Raw genomic sequence first — 19,007 nt, 5'->3', positions numbered from 1 at the left:
GGTGAAGGAGAAGGTGTGCGACCGAGAGGAAGAAGAATGAAAGAAGCAAGACGTCTACAGCCCAAGTGGTAAAAGAAATAGAAGAATAGATGGATCAGTGTGTGAATAGAATCTGAAAGTGGCATGTGGAATTTGAGCTTTATTTTAAAGCCACTTTGGATACATGAAAACGTAAAGCAACCAACATGTTTAACAACGAAACAAAAAATTCCTCACCCACCACAATAAGCTTCTGATATCCCCTACACTTCGCTTACCTAATCTACAGCCCAATCTTTCTTAACCCAATATTCCTCCCTGCTTCTAATGACAACAGGAAGCGTTTACAGCTGCATGTTGCTCTTCTCTGCCTCCCCAGAAAAATGGGACCTGTTCCACCAAAATTTTTGTACACAACTTTCATGAACATATAGACATGTACGTGTTAGATGAAGTCCAGGAAATGTCTAAACAATGATCATGTGCATATATAAGTTGAATCATATAAAATGATTTCGACTACTGCTTTTAATTCTGTCAAAAGATGACTTAACAATAGAGTAAATGAAGCCAAGTTGAGCTAAAGCATATAACTTTAATGCCCAAGATTTGGATTAGGATTTGGAATCCAGATTCAGCACCCAATTGCCTCAACATTCTCCTGCATCCCTTACAAAATAACCACATTACCTACTCATCTTAAACTAATTCTAATAGTAAAGACTTAGTATGTTTTGTCCTCATTCACACACTTAACTTTGGTTTCTTATAATTGAGTCAGTGAAGCTGCGTCTATCGTAATTATCAATTCTTTTAAACCTTTCTTAAACATAACTTCATATCCTTTGGATCATTCTCAATCAGATTTGGTCTCAGTCCATTCATGCATTCCTTCTCACATACATCTTGGTGATGGTCTAAATGATCATAGAAAAAATGACACAAGGAACCTCATGATTAATGTGTTCAATAGTATACCTTTTTAACGCCTAAAACTTGGAAGCTTCAACTTGAGGTGAGTCATTGGCATCCTTCGTCTCATCTGTGTTAACCCCACCAGGGATGGAACTTTCTACGGCTACTTCATCACTATCTTCCATTGATAATTCTAGCTGAGGATCAGGTATTCCATCACTGCCACCTTCTTCAAGTTCCTCTGCCTCTCGGTCAAGACGAAACAGTGGATCAACATGAGGTCTTTCTCCTTCTACCATCATTTTCAGATCATCTTCCAGGTCGTCCACGTATTCGAATCTCCTCAATATGTCAGGAGTTGGGAACGTCTCATCCTCCAAATATTTAGTACCCCTTTCCATATCAAGTTTCTCCTTCGAGCTAAAAATACCTTCTTCAAAATAAGGAGTAACGCCCATCATCATGTCATCCTCCTCAACAATGGATCGGAACTTATGCGATGACGGTGGAATTTTCGAGAAAAATACTTCTCCGACGTTCTTCATCGTTCCTTTATTATATGGATTCTCCTTCTTGTCGTACCGATACCGGAAATTCTCATAGGTAGTCTGCATTAGAATGACTTTATTAGGATAAGCAAGCAAGTATAGTATTAAACACTAAACTACTATTTGTATGTATAAATTGTGAATTGAAGTGGGTGAGTATAAGAAACCTACCTGATTTGTGAGTACAAGATAAGAATGGAATACGGAAAGGCCACCAACGAACCAAAAGGCAATGAAACAATACACTACTAGAATATCTGAAAGGATGTCTTTGGACACAGCCTTGAAAAAGGCTTCTTGATGATGAATAAGGATGGACAACGAAAACGACAACACGTATAAACACAAGATTGTCGAGGTCGTTATGAACATGAAGAAGAACCGATAATTACGCTGCAACAGTAACAACAATGGATCTAATAGTTAGAATTCAACAAAATAAGTGAAATGACATGAAACCTCTAAGTGCTTTCAGAATTATGCTAACAAAATTTGAGGCAAAGTTTAATAAGATTGGTTTAAGTATATGAATATCTTACTATTCCAATGCACTGCCCAACCCATGGGCAGTGATGATCAAATCTCTGAACACAATTGTTGCATATGGAACAATGAGATGCACGAGGAGGGCGATAAAATAAACAAGTGTCACAGTACTTGACTTTTACTGTATGACCATTTATAGTCACATCTTTAATCCGAGGGATTTTTAGATGTGGGGTTCTTCCATTGATCCATTCCATGGATGGTGTATTCATGTCATCTAATTCATCTGACTCAAGAGGCCTTGAATTTCGAGGCAGTATTCCAGGATCTCTACTAGAAGTCACGAACAGAAATATCAAATCCTGCACATAGTTTACTTCCCATGTGATTTTCTGATTCAAACAAAAACTGCATTAAGGATAATGAAAATGCACTGATTTTATCCTAAATTTCTCATCAGCCTTTAGTGTGAGTTTAGAATGACTAGTAAGTGAAAAATGAAGCACGCTTTCAATAAGCATTTTGAGAATACTTTGAGAAGAGTGTTAATCAAGAGTAGCCGATATACATCGCTCAGCTTTAGAGTTTATTATGCTGTCAATAATGATGGAACTCTAACCGCCCAAGCCCACCTCTAGCCAATATTGTCCGCTTTGGTCTGTTACGTATCGTCGTCAGCCTCACAATTTTAGAACGCGTCTGCTAGGGAGAGGTTTCCACACCCTTAAAAGGAATGTTTCGTTCCTTCTCCAATTGATATGGGATCTCACAATCCACTTCCGTTGGGTGCCTGCTCTGATACCATTAGTAAAACCTCAAGCCCACCACTAGCAAATATTGTCCGCTTTAGCCCGTTACGTATCGCCGTCAGCCTTACGGTTATAAAACATGTATGCTAGGGAAAGGTTTCCACACCCTTATAAGGAATGTTTTGTTCCCCTCTCAACCAATGTGGGAAAATCCACCCCTTGGAAGCCAGTGTACTCGCTAGCACACCGCTCGATGCTTGGCTCTGATACCATTAGTAACAGCTTAAGCCCACCACTAACAAATATTGTCCGCTTTGACCCGTTACATATCGCCGTCAACCTCACAATTCTAAAACGCGTCTGCTAGGGAGCGGTTTCCACACCTTTATCATGATGGATCTCACAAAAAAACTTGAAGGATGAACTACAGATAACCATGGAAGGAAATATTCTATACAGTCTCATCTCTATAGTTTTCTTTCGTTCTTTCAAGCTCTTACACACTAATTGCATAGACCACCTTACTAAGAAGACGGGCACAAACAAATTAAAACTCACCAGAAAAGTGAGGGCGAGACCTCCAAATAATACAGGATACCAACGAGCGTTCCCAGGTGGTTCAACATCATGGATCTTCAAATATATCTTTACGCAGAAAGCAACTGCAGGACCAGCAATAAGACATATGGAGAGAATCAGAGATGATACGTCAGGGCCAAATATCAATCTCCCACCACAGAAAAATCTCTGAGAAGACACAAGAAACGAAGTATCATCCATTTGAGTAATATTACATGAATAAACAAACAATGTATGATATGATATCTATTCACGAAATACAGAAGAATTCTACTAGTTCTTTATATTCAGATGAATATCATACAAAGCAGAAACACTCACAGATACAACTTAGATTTTCCTTCAACGATCTAAGCTCATAAACAGAGTCATCAAGTTGAACTTGAACAAAATGAATCGATCGTAAACAAAGAAAGAAACAATGGCACTGATAGATACATCAAACACTATCTCAAATCCCAAATGTTGAATCAAATGAATTCAAAACAAACCCATCAAGCAAAACAAAAGGGTAAGAACGCACATTACTTCCCCTCCAAACTTGGTAAAGTCTTAAGAGGTTGTTTGGCGTGGCCATACCGAGTCCGGTGAACGATCCACCCAACTCGGAGAATCCTGTACCCAAAACACAGTAAGAACAAAACACAAACCCTTATTCGTTCACCAAAAAAGCCATCGATTAAAACAGACGAACCCCCAAATCAAGAACCGATTCAAAAGACGATTCAAGAAATCAGAAACATCCCCTTCAACGGTAAGATCTTTTTCAACACACAAAACGAAACTAAACTACGTGCGTACACATGAGAAGAAAAATAAACGTTGAATCTTAAAGCGCAGAAACGATGGAGGAAGGTTCGGAGGGTTTTCGATCAAAAGCCAGCTGAGGCTCTCTGGGTCTGCTCGTGGAAAAAATGGGTTGCAGAAATTGGAAGAAGAAGAAGGAGTAACCCAAGAGAAAGGTTCGTCTCTGTGTGTTGTGAAAACGATGAAATGGGTTTGATGGCATTGATGTGTTAGGCGGCAGTTTCAATTTCCCGCGGCATTCGCGCCCGACGCACCCAACATTCTTTGTCGATTGGAAATGGAAAGTGCGTAAAAATAATAATGGAAATTTTGGGAGCTTTCAACTTCGCTACCTCCAATCCAACTCCATCGTTCTATCCATGAAACGTGCTGTCACATACTCGACCTCCTTTCTTTCTTTAATGTCTTTCCAATCAAATTCTTATTTCACGGGATTAACTTCATGTTGGTTGCTTCATTGTCAAGTCATCTCAAATTCCATATATATATTTTTTTTCTAATTATGAAACAAATACATTAATCTGTACTGGTTCTAGTTTTTATTTTCACATATATATTTTTTTTTTCATATCTCATTAGAATTAGATGGTCAATTATAATGGAAGTATACGATATAATTACCATAGTAAACGAAAATTTTGACCTAAGTGTAAAAAATGCTTAATCGTCAGCTAGTTCTTCCCCTTTTTCGGCTCATTCATTATGCAAGCAAGCAGTGGTTCAACGCTACACACCTTTTGCATCAATTTCTTCCCTGTTTCGGGTCTCACTCCAACCTATTCCTACCGTCGAACGATAGAGAGCATATAGTTATTTGTTCATCCCTAGATCATATGGTTTCTTACTAAATTAGCTTATGATAAAAATGGGTCGCTTCATGCATGTTCCAGATTGTGGCTACAAACAACGCATGAACATGAAATCATAACCCTACTGTTTGTTTATGGTTATATCAAGATATAATATGTCCCAGACCAACACGAGTCCTTTTAATGTCTTTTTAGGAAGTGCATTTCTTTGGTACAAATAGTAAGCTACCAATTCTTTTAAGTTTTTCTCAACCATTAATTCATATATTCAATAATACTTTCATTTAAATGTAATATCGATTCATTAATGTAGTCCTCTTTCATAGGAGCATCATATGACTAAGAAGATCGGATAGGATCTGATACATTAGTAAGAGTGTCAACTTTTCTTGCCACGACAGGGCACCATGGAGACCTACCCGACCTACTTCACGATGTTCAATTATTCAGATTTCTTTTTTGTGTTCACTTTCTCCTCGTTCGGTTGTCGAAATAGTAACTTAAACGTCCACACCGCAAGTATGGTTCCTTGAATTGGAGCAATCCAGTATACAAAAAGGTGTTCTTTGGTTATATGTTCCCCACGAGCATACGCCCATCCTATTACCTATGGAGAAAAGTTGAAAAGGATTAATGCGTGATATTGTTTGAATGAAATACGAGTATTGAGACTTACAGAGGCAGGGTTCATGCAGCCACCGGTTAAGTCAGAACCAAGAATCTGAAGAGTTAACTTGGAGCAGCTGGAGATCCATGTCTTCATGAAGAAATTTCCTGGGAGTGTCGTGGACAGTCCAAGCGAGATTAGGACAATGCCGTATGTTAACAATCCTTCTGTGAGAGCACCGTGATGGATGCCAACGTTCAAATGAGGCCCTCGTCCTGCTTCAGGGATTGTCTGGATAATCAGCCTAACACCACTAATGGCTCCAAGTACCTGAAGAGGTAAGCCAGAAACATCATCATCTGTTATTCTTCTTCACATTTCCATCCATTCTAATGTACAAACCGTTAGTTGATATTGTCCGTTTTGGCCTACTATGTACTACCATCAGTTTCATGGTTCTAAAACGTGTCTGTTAGGGAGAAGTTTTCACACCCTTCTAAAGAATGTTTTGTTCTCCTCTTCAACCGCTCACAACCCACCTCCCTTCGGTGCCTAACGTCCTTGGTGGCACACCGTCCGGTGCGTGGCTCTAATACTAGATGTAACAGCCCAAGCAGCCTACTGCAAGCACATATTGTCCTCTCTGAGCTTTTTCCTTTCGGGCTTCCCTTCAAGGTTTTTAAAACGCGTCTGTCATTGGACGGTGCGAAACACTGGTTGGAGTAGAGTTAGATAGTAGACGCGTTTTAAAACCGTGAGACTAACGACAATATGTAATAGGGCAAAATAGTGGGCTTGAGTTCTTATGAATGGTATCAGAGACAAACAAGCCGGTGTGCCAGCAAGGATGCTGGGCCCTGAAGAGGGTGGATTGTGAGGTCCCACATCGGTTGGAGAGGAGAATGATGAAAACCTCTCCCTAGCATACGCGTTTTAAAACTGTGAGGCTAACAGCAATACGTAACGGACCAAAACAAACAATATCAACTAGCGGTAGTCTTAGGGTGTGCAAGATCTTTCAAAGAACAGGGGTGATAAAGACAAGGGAAAGGGGACTATTCCCCTCCCAACCATCCTCCCACACAGAAGAAAAACGACCAAACCATTCCCAAAATCTTGGAGAACATCAGGTAACCAGATCATGTTTTTTTTTCATGCAATGCAAATGCAAATGCAGTAAGTTTAAACCTGTGAGAATAATCAAGATAACCACCATAGAACCCAGACAAAGTTTAACAGATACAAAACGCAAGGGGAAAAGAACCTGAGCAGGGATTCTGGCACCAGCAACGAAGAGAAAGCTACTGGAATCCCCAGAAAAAGCATCAGACAAGATGTTAAGAGGATTATAAGAAGCCCCATTCCAAATTTTCGACAAAAACGCAAACACAAACATGTTGAGAATCGAAAAGGAAGCCTTCACAATCTCACCGACCGGATCATTTCCAAATCCCAATGTCCCAAAAACAAAGATCTTAATCAAAGTTCCCGACCATACCCACATAAAAGCCAGCACAAAATCCAACACAAGCAATCGAGCCCCACAAGTCATCCTTCAAAATGAGATCTTTTGGTGTTTTTTCTTTGACCCTTCCCTCCATCCCTCCTCTGGATCGATATAAAAGCGCTCAAGGGTCAAGAGGAAGGAACATTGGTCGATGATGTTTGATTGGACATGGCCGATTTTAGTAATGTCTGAACGTCCTACGTTCTATTTTAATGACATGTTATTTTTGAAATGACATTGTTTATGATCTTGTTAAAAATATCATTTTTATGGAGAGACGTTTGTATCATAGTTTTAACAAAATAATGAGGATGAACATGAATGATTTGAAGATGGTTTTTTTCTCATAAGGTTATGGTTTGAATTTGACCAAAAAAAGCTCCACACAGATCATGTGCTCTGGTCTTGCAAGCCTTAAGAAGCCAGCACGTCCGTTTGTCTGTTCTGTCAACCGAAACAATTACTTTAAAATGTCTTCTCTCGCTTCGCCTTTAAACGGCCATCGAAGCTCTCGTATGATCCAGCAATGGCGATGCCTTCAGAATCAACCATCCTTGCATTGTGGACCCACAGACAACCTTGCCGTTGAAAAAGTTGGGGATTCTTTCTTGTATGTTTTCAGGTTCTCACTCATAATTGGCTTCGCAGCCCCCCAAACGGATAGTTTCATCATTTTCTCGAGACGAAATCGATATTCCGGGTACGTTTTGATTTCTTTACAGCTTTAGAGGAATTCCGGCCACTGCTCGGCTGTTTCAGAGAAGGATCGTAGGTACTTTTCATTGGAATTTTGATCATAAACTTGTAAGTTCTTCATTTGGGGGTTTATGTTTTCGATCTGGACTGGTTTAGGGTTTTGGTGTTTCGTTTCAATAGTAGTGACCAGAATCTTCCAATTTAGGCTTGAAGTGGTGCGTAATTGAGCTTCATCTTTTCTTTCCCTTCTCGGCCTCGGAATTTGAGTATTGATTTGTTCAGAAGGGAAAGAAAATGAGCGTTGTTTCGGGTGTGGTTTCTCGGCAAGTCTTGCCTGTATGCGGCAGTCTTTGTTTCTTCTGTCCAGGATTGAGGGCACGGTCTAGACAGCCCGTGAAGAGGTACAAGAAGCTCATCGCCGATATATTTCCTCGTAATCAGGTCAGTTCTTTTGATGTTTATAGCATTACTTCGTTTCCTGTTCCATCAATGGGGTTTTGGGTTTAGGGTTTATAAAATCTCGACCAGTTCATCAACTCATAGTTCATCCCTCATGACTCAAAACTTACTTCACATTGAGTTGTTCATCACTTTTATGCAATTATCTTCATAATTGACTGAGAATATTCCCTATATTACGCTAGGAAGAAGGACCGAATGATCGAAAGATATCGAAATTATGCGAATATGCTGCTAAAAATCCTCTTCGAATTCCAAAGGTAATGTTTATTAAGCCTTACCATTGTGGTCTGCCATGTATTCATGTTAAACTTCCTAATTTCATGATCAGATAACAACTTCCCTTGAGCAAAGGTGTTACAAAGAACTGCGGAACGAGAATTTTCATGCCGTTAAAATTGTAATGTCGATCTACAGAAAACTTGTGGTTTCATGTAAGGAGCAAATGTGAGTAAACCATCTTTTGTTTTCTGGATCTGTTTTCTGTACATCTTCTCTGTCATTCTCAACTTTAGTGGTTGGAAAACATAACTATTGATTCATGTGGATGAGTGAACTACTTGTAGGTCTCTGTTTACGAGTAGCTTAATAAGTATTATCCAATCTCTAATGGACCAAACACGACAGAAGGAAATGCAAATTATAGGATGTCAGACTCTATTTAGTTTTGTGAATAGTCAGGTAAGTGAAAAATATAGCTTTAGTTCTTGCTTTCATTATGTTAATATGTTTTATTGGTTTAATATTCGAACTTCTGATGATCCAGATTGATGGGACTTACATGTTTAACTTAGAAGCCTTTGTTCCAAAACTGTGTCAATTAGCTCAAGATAGTGGAGAGGATGAAGGGGCTGAAGGCCTGCGTTCGGCTGGCTTGCAAGGCCTTTCCTCAATGGTATGCCTTTCTATTTCTACTATTTACATTTACATTAAGCTAGTGAGTGATAATGTGAAATCCCACATCAGTTGGAGAGAGGAACGAAGCATTCCTTATAAGAGTTAGACACGTTTTAAAATCATGAGGCTAATGGTATTACGTAACGGGCCGAAACAGACAATATCTACTAGCAGTGGGCTTGGGCTGTTATAGATAGTATCAGAGCTAGACACGGGGCGATGTGCTAGCGAGGACGCTGTGCTCCCAAGGGGGGTGGATTGTGAAATCCAACATCGGTTGGAGAGGGGAATGAAGCATTCCTTATAAGAGTTAGACGCGTTTTAAAACCGTAAGGGTGATGGCGATACGTAACGGGCCAAAACGGACAATATCTGCTAACAGTGGGCTTGGGCTGTTACAAATGGTATCAGAGCTAGTCACCGAGCACTATGCCAACGAAGACGTTGTGCTCCCAAGGGAGGTGGATTGTGAAATCCCACATCAGTTGGAAAGGGGAACGGAGCATTCCTTATAAGGGTTAGACGCGTTTTAAAACCGTGAGGCTGATGACGATATGTGACGGGCAAAAGCGGACAATATCTGCTAGCGGTAGACTTGGTTTGTTACAGATAATGCAAAACCTAAATAATGAAATAATCTATTGCTCGAAAATGCAAAACCTAGGAGTGATAAAAGCAAAGCAGGAAGAAAAATTACAGAGAAAGAGTAATAGCCATACCGATTAAAACTAATATAAAAAAGTAAGAAATCAACAAAAGGCTTGGAGAGAGAAGGCTCAGAGAGAGAGAGAACACCATAAAGAAACCTTCAGTATAGCAAATGCGAATCGATCGGACCAAGGAAGATGCTTGTCTTCAAAAATTGTTGGTCCTATATTCTTCCTAGTGTTCTTATTATGGTTCCTTATCATGATGATGCTACTAATAATAAATTAATGACATGAATAAGCCACCTATGAACTCATGAAATTGCAAAGAGATTACATTTGCATAGCATATTCCTATCTATTTTCATGTACTTCAGTAAATGGGTCGTTCGAATAGCTTGCCAAAACTAATTTGGTTCATTGTTTTTTTTTTCTTCCAGGTGTGGTTTATGGGTGAACACTCTCATATTTCTGTCGAATTTGATAATGTAAGTTGCTTCCCTCAAACTTGTACCTTCGACAGAAAAATAAACATTATTTCTATTGACTTGTATTATCATTGAACAGATTGTTTCAGTGATCCTAGAAAACTATGGGGCTCCTGCAAAAGATCCAGACAAGTTAAATGATCAATGGGTGCAAGAAGTGGTACGGGACAAGGGTCATATCTCTTCATCGTCAGTTGTCATGACGAGCACACCATCTTGGAGGGAAATCGTGACTGAAGGAGGTGAACTGAACTTGATAGGGTAATAATCATTCATCTCTGGTGAAGTCCCCATGCAATAATCTTGCTGATATAAATATTTCATTATAAATAACTATCTTTGCTTGATAGGGAGGATGTCCGAAACCCTTGCTTTTGGTCTAGAGTTTGCCTACACAACATGGCCAAACTAGCCAAAGAAGCTACAACCATGAGGCGTATATTAGAATCTTTGTTTCGTTACTTCGATAATGGAAATCTGTGGTCTATTGAACATGGCATTGCAGCTCCAGTTCTGAAAGATTTGCAGTTCCTAATGGACAAATGTGGTGTGTTCTTTCAATCCTATTCCTGTTTGTACCTCATGTTTGCTTGTGTTTCTGGTTCATCAATTATGTTTTGATTTTGACAGGTCAAAATACCCATGTTTTGCTTTCCATATTGATTAAACATCTTGACCATAAAAATGTCCTGAAGCTGCCTAAGATGCAGCTTGACATTGTTGCTGTGGCTACTGCCCTTGCTCAAGAGGCAAAAGTTGAACCTTCTATTGCAATAATTAGTTCAGTTAGTGACTGCATGAGGCATTTGAGGAAGAGCATACACTGCTCACTCGACGATGCAAATTTAGGGGATGAAGTGAAAAATTGGAATAAAAGCTTAAATCAAGCAGTAGATCAGTGTCTGATACAGCTAATATATAAGGTGATGAAAATTTAAACCGCTTAACTTTTATTATTGCTGTGCATATTTTAAGATTTTAAATAAGAACTGGAAAACAGGTTGGAGAACCAGGCCCAGTTCTTGATGCTATGGCTGTGATGTTGGAGAGCCTTTCTTCTGTTACAGTCATAGCCAGAACTGCAATTTCTGCTGTTTATCGTGCTGCTCAAATTGTTGCCTCCTTGCCTAATTTATCATATCAAAACAAGGCAAGAAACAATCTTCTGCTTTTGAGTCTGATTCATTCTCTCCAGCAAAGTTTAGCCTTATGATTTTAATAAATTCAGTGTTTTATGGCATAGGCATTCCCTGAGGCTTTGTTTCATCAATTATTACTGGCTATGGTCCATCCCGATCATGAAACACGAGTTGCAGCTCATCATATTTTTTCAGTTGTCCTTGTGCCATCTTCTGTTTGTCCTCGTCTACGCTCTTCAGATGTCGAGTCAAGGATGACTTCTGACATTCCTAGGACATTCTCAAGAACTGTCTCTGTTTTTTCTTCTTCAGCTGCCCTTTTCCAGAAGCTAAGGAATGAAAAATTGTCCTTGCTGGAAAATGGTCATCCAGATATGAAAGATAGCTCTCTTGCCGATGGCAAACAGGAAAACGCAAGCAATGGAATGCAAAGTAGCTTGAAGTCATCCTACAGTCGGGCATATAGCACAAGAAACTCCGGACCTTTGAGAACTGATGCGACTGCGACTACTATGAACAACTTGAGCAAAGAACCAGTATGTTGTGTGAAAATCGTTTCATGTTCTAAGTCGTTTATTTTAATAATTGTCTAGTGTTGAGAGAAGATAGCTCAGTCTGCATTATCGATCCTCGGTAACCGGGGTCGCTTACTTTTTCTTTTATGAATCAAATTTCAGGAAACTCATTCTCTCCGACTCAGTAGCCACCAAATTACACTTCTGCTCTCATCAATCTTTGCACAATCCATATCTCCTGCTAATGTTCCAGAAAATTATGTAGGAATTGCCCATACATACAGCTTGATCATGCTGTTTTCTCGAGCTAAGGTAAAACAACGCTTTTCAGATTTGATTTTTCTTTTTACTGGGATGAACTGTCAATATATGTTTCTTTCCTTGCAGAATTCAAGTCATGAGGCCCTAATACGAAGTTTTCAGTTGGCGTTTACATTGCGAGACCTTTCTCTCAGTAAACGAGGTGAATCTTTAAAACATTAGCACAAATTTGGTCTTTAATCAAATCTGTTGGACGAAATGTTGATGAAATCTGTTACTGTGAGACTTTTCATGCATCTGTCACCATAAAGATTATACTGGATGGTACTGTACTGAGGCTTGGTTTGTGCTCGAATTGCAGGATCAGTGCCACCATCACGATGTCGATCCTTATTTACTCTAGCCACATCGATGATCCTCTTTTCATCTAAAGCTTTTAATATCCGTCCCCTTGTTGATCAAATGCAGACTATATTCCGGGGCAGAATGGTATGTTGATCAAGAACTAATGCTTACAGAAATTAGAGTTCCCAAGTCTATGCTTAAATCTGAAGCTGCTATCAAAATTTCAATTATGACTTGTTTTTAAACATGGTTAGGTCGATCCCTTCCTAGAATTGGTAGAAGGCTGCAAGTTACAAGCTGTTACCATACAGTCTGACAAAACGAGTTGTCCTTATGGATCCAAGGAAGATGACGATTCGGCCTCGAAGTTTCTGTCCGAAGTAGAGATAACCAAAGATCAAACTAGAGAATCCCTTGTTACCGAGATCGTGAAGAGTTTGGATACACTTTCAGATGTAAAGCACTAGACCACTCATTTCTGGATTGGTTCGTTTTTATTGTTAAACACTATAAATTTTTACATCTATGTTGCAGTCTCAATTCTCCAGCATAAAGAAGCAACTTCTCAGGGAGTTTGTACCTGATGTTATGTGTCCTCTCGGAAATCATCGGTTAGAGGATACGTCGAATAACGTGCATCAGGTTATACTGAGAACTCTGATAAATTCATTAAAGAGGCAATAAGCGTATGTAGCATGAGTTTTCCTTGTGGTTCTTGACTTTTGTTCTTCCTCTTTGCAGTCTGCTCCATTTTTTAACATTGATGAAGATTCCTTTGGCGATGCGTTTGAAAGCCAAACTAAAGATAATCAGGAGTTCATTGTGATTCCAGTTTTGAGTGTGAATCAGCTTTTAGAATCAGTATGTCAGCTACTTCAATATCTCATTATTTGATGAATTGACCAAAATTGGGAACTGATTTTTCAATGATCACTTACGCTATCATGTTTCGTTTAAATCAGGTACTCGAAACAGCAAATCAAGTCGGAAGTATCTCCATCTCGACCACAGATTATGTGCCTTACAAGGAAATGGCCCAGCATTGTGAGCTACTTCTGATGGGAAAGCAGCAGAAGATGTCAGCTTTGACGTCTTTCCACCTGAAACAGGAGGAGGTTATGATCTTATCTCTGCAAACCTAACCTTTTTTGTTAATATTTGGATCATTTGGGAAATTTGTTTGGATATGAACTATAGCTATTCCACAGGTAGAGTAACAACACAAGTACACCGCTAGCAGATATGGTCTTTTTTGGGCTTTTCTTTTCGGACTTCCTCTTAAGATTTTAAAACGCGTCCACTAGGGAGAAGTTTCCACACTCCTCTCTTCAACCGATATGGGATCTCACAACCACCCCCTTGAGGGCCCAACGTCCTCTTTGGCGCATTGTCCGGTTTCTAGCTTTGATATCATTTGTAATAGCTCAAGCCCACCACTAGCAGATATGGGCCTTTTTGGGCTTTTCCTTCCGAGCTTTCCCTCAAGGTTTTAAAACACGTCCACTAGAGAGAGGTTTTCACACTCTTCCAAGAAATGCTTTGTTCCCCTCTTAAACCGAATGTAGAATTCTGCCAAAATAGATTCCACTTGAATGATCTAAATTGATGAGAGAGAGAATCCTTAAGTTCTATGAATAATGTTTAGTGGCAAACATAAACAGTTTTCTTAATTTATGTTTTCAGGATGCAAGTTCCTCACATGTAGAAGAAACATAAACATTCACAAACTTCTAACACATTTCTGAAATTGCAGGTTAGCAATCCATTCATTGAACACTCATCAGCTAACCCATTTCAACCTCCCTCTGGACCCATTGTGATGCCGTGCATGGCTGAATACGAGTATCATTCACACTCGTTAAGATTACCAGCTTCAAGTCCATATGACAACTTCCTCAAAGCTGCAGGCTGCTGATCAATTGAACCAGAAATATTAGCTACCTGAGCGATTTCAACGAGCGAGATGACTGACGACTAAGCAACTGGAGTACATTTTGTAAGTAGCTACTACAGACACAGACAAAATCTATGCGTCACATTGAAAGCTTTCAATCTTTTCTTCAAGCTTTCTCTTCATAACTATGGACTCATTCAGGAAGATTTGGTGTTTTGCTCCCTGCTCTAGAAGTCGTCTTTTGTTCTTGGTGGAGTTCCATCATAATTTAATTGATTGTATATTTTGTTCTTCCATTGTTGTCTGTAAACTCTATACCAGCGTTCAAAGTTATGCAATGGAACAGCATAACCTTGTATTACAGAAAAATATTAGAGGGAAGTTATATTCAATGAAGCCAATTTAATTTCCTGTTCATATACTTATGGGACAAAAGAACTAGTTGAATACAATTTCTTTCTTACAACAAATGGTGAGAACACACAAACTCTACAAAAGAAAACAAGTGTTGGGGAGGATGGGGTCAAAGAAATGTTATTTTCCTTCACTCCGAACCAAAAAGAGAAGAAAAATAGCAGTTTTGTATAACAGATGGCTTAGTATACATGGTCTCCCCTAACTCCCAAGGTATCAATTCAAAGTCTCTTTTCTTTTCCTTTTATCCCCTCAAACTAACTCTGCTAGAAGTGGGTCGCCTTCTGCCATTATTCTGACCAACTTTATGAAATCTTGTTCACTTGACACATTCCATGGGTGAACAGCAGGCACATGAACTGAATAAATAGTTGATGAATTTGTGGCAGGTGCTTTCTCTCTATACCTCATTGTATTCAAAACCGGATCAAAGTTCTGAACCGAATCCATTGCTGTAAAGAACAAGGGGATTGCAACCTTGTGATGGATTTCTAAATCACCCACTAAACCGAGAAGATCAAGAAAGTCTGCTACGAGGCGCCGAGGAATGTAAAAGACCTCGGAATTGCATATTGTGAGGCTTTGCTCATTTGCTACAGACTGCTTATGACTGACTTGGAAATGAACTGGCATCATGCTCACTATCTTCTTTACCATGTTTGATTGTTTAGTAAACCAGTCTGAGCTTTCAACTGACACAGTAGTCCAAGATTTGGGTACCTGAATTCATTGATACAATGATAGACTAAATTGAGAGCTTTTAAAGGTCTCAGATTTGCAGTCATCCAAATTCACTAGGATCAACAAGCATTCAAGCAGTTAAATATTGTTTGGAGTGTAAAAAGATATTTTCTCGCAAGTTTTTTCCTACTTTCTACTAATTTACCACAAAATTTTCAACCTCAGTAAGAAGAATTAGTTAGTGCCATCTTAAGGACGAAATTCAAGTAAAGAACACAGGCGCTAAACACAATTAACTCAGCTAAATATAGTTCAAGTGGTACCTTATTAGTTATCCAGAGTTTTGATTTGTCCGCCTGTAGCAGATTCCAATAGTTAAGAATAGTATTGTCTTGCAGGAATAGAAACCCTTCTGCACCACTATACGTGTCGAAAATTTTGGGCAGGTACCTGTTAACATAATTAACAACATATTTAGAAGAACATATAATTTTGAAAGCTTAATCAACTGGAGCAAGTAGCAGGCCGAAGACTATTTGAGAATGCAGGTTGAAACAGAACACAGTTTCATTCTCTTGACAGCCAACAATTCCAAGTTTGCAACAAAAAAAAATTGTAAACTGTGCTGCTACGATTCTCTATTGAAATTGTGTAATTGATAATAAACTTATCTCAACAGTTTCAAATCCTGATACCATGACAACCAAGTAAAAAGATAAAGCTAGTGAGAACCTTTTCAATGAATTATGAGCAATTTTTTGTCACTTGTAAAATTGAATGCAACTCGAACGCGTATTTTCTGAGCTCAGAATGCCAAGACAAAACGAGGTAAACTTCCAATGTTATCATTTTTGTAGAATACTAATAATTATATTTACATTCTAGGCAGCATGAAAAGAGAACTCAAAATATTCTGTCTAGCAAATTACTACTTCGGCTTCGAACTCACACAAAATTTTCAATCGTGTACTTAAAAAAGTGACTTACTTGTATGCATGGTCCAGTCTGCCTTCTTCCACAACAAGATCTAAATTCTTAGTCTCTGAAAGAATTATCACCGTCTTGAATATCCGCCCATATAGCAACCTCCACTCGAGAGCTGTTCGTTCGACAGGGCCATTACAAAACATGATTAGCACAACATTGCCAAAATACTTTCTCCACCTTATCAAGTTCCCTATCTCATAGCTCACGGTCCCAGTTTCCTCAACCCCTAGGTGTATGGATGGTAGTTTCTGTGGAACAAACTCCTTCCGATCCCCATGACCAATAGTCGCTCGTGGACGATCCAATTCCAGAGACATTAGCCTTGGCTGCTGGTACCCAACAGCAATTAAATCTTGTAGCCAAGCTGCTGTAAACTTCACATCCTTCTCAGTCCAAAACCCTTCCTCTGCCATTACAAAACTCAACTCCAAAATCTTTTCAAAAAGCCTATGTTTACCTGATCTCCATGAATTCAAAAAATTAACTAAACGACCCACATTCACATGTAGATCTCTTTCTTCTGAAAAAGGGTATGCTTCAATCCTATCGTATCGATGAACGGTTGGAGGATAAACTACAACATAACCACCAATTTCCCATAGAAGCCTCTGGCCCCAATATCCTCTCAAGATATCAGAAGCCATTGTGCTAATGGAAACAGGAAGCATTAAAGCCCAGAAGGCTGAGGTATGATAAAGTGTGTTGAAGGAGTTAATAGGAACCATCATACCCTGCGGCAATGCCACTTTTGGGGCACGTTCATCAAATCTAATATCAAAAGCTTCCAATCCAGATTTTCGAGTGAAGTAAAATACCGAATCGACATCAGGGAGACCGTTGGAAATTCCCTGTTGGATGAACTGCTTTCCACCAAAAACTTCGGTATAAAATTCTTCATGAGCAATTTCACCCACATGTTCCAGTGGCAAGCCCCTAGGCCAGACTGATCTTTGCCCAAAATGAATATATGGATTTACAACAGTTCTATTGGGATTTTCATGGCTATACTGTAATATAATCTCCTGCCTCGCTCCCTCTCCAACCAATTCTACATCGAAATGTTTACCCAAATCCCCATCGATAACTTCCCCTCGATCATCCACATCGAAGATCTTCTTCGCGCCATGTTGAATTGCGAAGAGGTACCCAACAGTTTTCCTCACGAAAGAATCATAGGGAAGAAATTCAATCACACGAAACCCTAATTTAGACTGTTCTTCTAAGGAAAGGAAAATCGCACCTTTAAGAGCCCAATCCGCCGGCGTCAGTGAATTGCCGATCGCCAACACCTGCCAGCCCTTCATTTTCACAAGCTTGCGCAGCGAATCGCTAGGATAAGTAGACACCGAGACTACGATCCATTGCTCAGAGCGAAATTCCGGATAGAGAGAAGAGGTAGCCGGGATCGACGCGATCGAATTCCAATCAACTTTAGGGAATTGAATCTTCTCCAAGGCCGCCGTCTTGGATTGGAAGCAGAGAAGGGCGGCGCTATCGCCGACATTGCGGAGGAAAAAAAGGACGGCGACGGAGACGATCAGTAGCAGAACCGTCACCACTTTGTACATATTTTCAGACAGCCATGTGGAGAAATCGAGGCTCTTAGATTCTGAGAATCGATGCGAGTGGAGAGTCGGTAAGGTTCTGATCTGGGTTTTGGGGGATTTAGGCGTTGAACGCTCTTGGACCAACATTGGATCCAGGAAATTTAGAACACTGGTACACAGTACAAAACTGTTGTCCCAAGATTATCTGAGATAGCTCTCCAATGGCTTCCGTCGATTCAAGAGGGAGTTTCAGGAGGAAATTGGAGATCCAGAAACGGGGGTTCTGGTTGTTGTTGTTGTCGTCGTCGTTGTCAGATCATGAAAATGATGGAAGAAGAAGAATGCGTGCGTGGGATTGTCTGATTAATCAAGAGGAGAAGACAGTCTGTAATGGAAATTCAAATTATCCTCAGCAGTGGTTGCCGACAAGCATGTTGCGGAATTCTTCAACTTCAATTCTCACTTGACAACTCTTGCTTTCGAGTTTGGTGGGAAGGGACTCTCACTCTCGGAAACCAAAATGTTAAAAATGCCAAATTTTTACTTTCAATTTAATCCATCTTCTCAAATTAACTTATAAACCCAATATTTTAATAAATAACTTTAATTGGTTAGAATATTTTTATATACACTTGATTTGCCCATTTTCCTTCCGTCTATGGTGTGTACTATTTATAAAATTATATGTTATATTTGTTTTATATATTACATTTCTGGTTGGTTCTCTCATTTTTGTTCACCAACTAATTATTTTATTGTTACCACATAATAATAATAATAATAATCAGATTTAATAAGATTTAAATCAAAAAATTAAAATATTATATTTCTAAATTGCTGAAAAGAATACAATGAAATTCCTTTTCAGTTGATTCTTTATAATTTTATAATTTTGATACTGTTTTTAATATTTAATATTCATTTTGCTCTGTCACATGTTCAACCAGATCTTAAAAAAAAAAAAGTACTAAATTGAAACTAAACTCAAACTATAAAGATGAAGATCAAATCGTTCGAGTTCTGGGCCTTTTGGGTCAATAATGGAAGAATA

At 39.2% G+C, this 19,007-nt stretch overlaps 4 protein-coding genes across 6 annotated transcripts; 1 reads left to right on the top strand and 3 right to left on the bottom strand.

Annotated features, from left to right (window-relative positions):
- Nucleotides 1-66: 66 nt before the first annotated feature.
- LOC111800260 (putative protein S-acyltransferase 4) lies at nt 67-4,460 on the bottom strand. Of its 3 annotated transcripts, none has more exons than XM_023683871.2 (7): nt 3,951-4,460; nt 3,780-3,871; nt 3,236-3,424; nt 1,982-2,290; nt 1,614-1,835; nt 958-1,502; nt 67-369 (listed from the first exon to the last, which is right to left on the bottom strand). In XM_023683871.2, the coding sequence occupies exons 2-6, from the start codon at nt 3,831-3,833 to the stop codon at nt 969-971; spliced, it is 1,308 nt and encodes a 435-aa protein (XP_023539639.2). In that variant the 5' UTR covers nt 3,834-3,871; nt 3,951-4,460; the 3' UTR covers nt 67-369; nt 958-968. The 3 variants fall into 3 exon arrangements, with proteins under 3 accessions (XP_023539639.2, XP_023539641.2, XP_023539642.2); XM_023683873.2 differs by having other exon boundaries at nt 4,058-4,460; XM_023683874.2 differs by having other exon boundaries at nt 4,396-4,456.
- A 690-nt stretch (nt 4,461-5,150) lies between these two features.
- LOC111800262 (putative aquaporin SIP2-1) lies at nt 5,151-7,315 on the bottom strand. The gene is made up of 3 exons (XM_023683876.2): nt 6,744-7,315; nt 5,549-5,809; nt 5,151-5,479 (listed from the first exon to the last, which is right to left on the bottom strand). The coding sequence occupies exons 1-3, from the start codon at nt 7,029-7,031 to the stop codon at nt 5,315-5,317; spliced, it is 714 nt and encodes a 237-aa protein (XP_023539644.2). The 5' UTR covers nt 7,032-7,315; the 3' UTR covers nt 5,151-5,314.
- A 44-nt stretch (nt 7,316-7,359) lies between these two features.
- LOC111800256 (protein SEMI-ROLLED LEAF 2) lies at nt 7,360-14,744 on the top strand. Its single transcript, XM_023683863.2, has 20 exons — nt 7,360-7,790; nt 7,888-8,123; nt 8,327-8,401; nt 8,473-8,588; nt 8,708-8,822; nt 8,908-9,036; nt 10,126-10,173; nt 10,253-10,434; nt 10,524-10,720; nt 10,804-11,096; nt 11,174-11,323; nt 11,417-11,848; nt 11,990-12,139; nt 12,215-12,290; nt 12,450-12,577; nt 12,688-12,888; nt 12,968-13,075; nt 13,175-13,294; nt 13,396-13,548; nt 14,187-14,744. Exons 2-20 carry the CDS (start codon nt 7,977-7,979, stop codon nt 14,346-14,348), a joined length of 2,982 nt encoding a protein of 993 aa, XP_023539631.2. The 5' UTR covers nt 7,360-7,790; nt 7,888-7,976; the 3' UTR covers nt 14,349-14,744.
- Nucleotides 14,720-18,444, bottom strand: LOC111800257 (putative glycosyltransferase STELLO1). The gene is made up of 3 exons (XM_023683867.2): nt 16,410-18,444; nt 15,746-15,872; nt 14,720-15,461 (listed from the first exon to the last, which is right to left on the bottom strand). Exons 1-3 carry the CDS (start codon nt 18,101-18,103, stop codon nt 14,994-14,996), a joined length of 2,289 nt encoding a protein of 762 aa, XP_023539635.2. The 5' UTR covers nt 18,104-18,444; the 3' UTR covers nt 14,720-14,993.
- Between the last annotated feature and the right edge of the window lie 563 nt (nt 18,445-19,007).

Source organism: Cucurbita pepo, chromosome 8 (genome assembly GCF_057944985.1).
Source record: "Cucurbita pepo subsp. pepo isolate OVF chromosome 8, ASM5794498v1, whole genome shotgun sequence".
NCBI classification, from domain to species: domain Eukaryota; kingdom Viridiplantae; phylum Streptophyta; class Magnoliopsida; order Cucurbitales; family Cucurbitaceae; genus Cucurbita; species Cucurbita pepo.
This window is presented reverse-complemented; position numbering and strand designations above follow the sequence as displayed.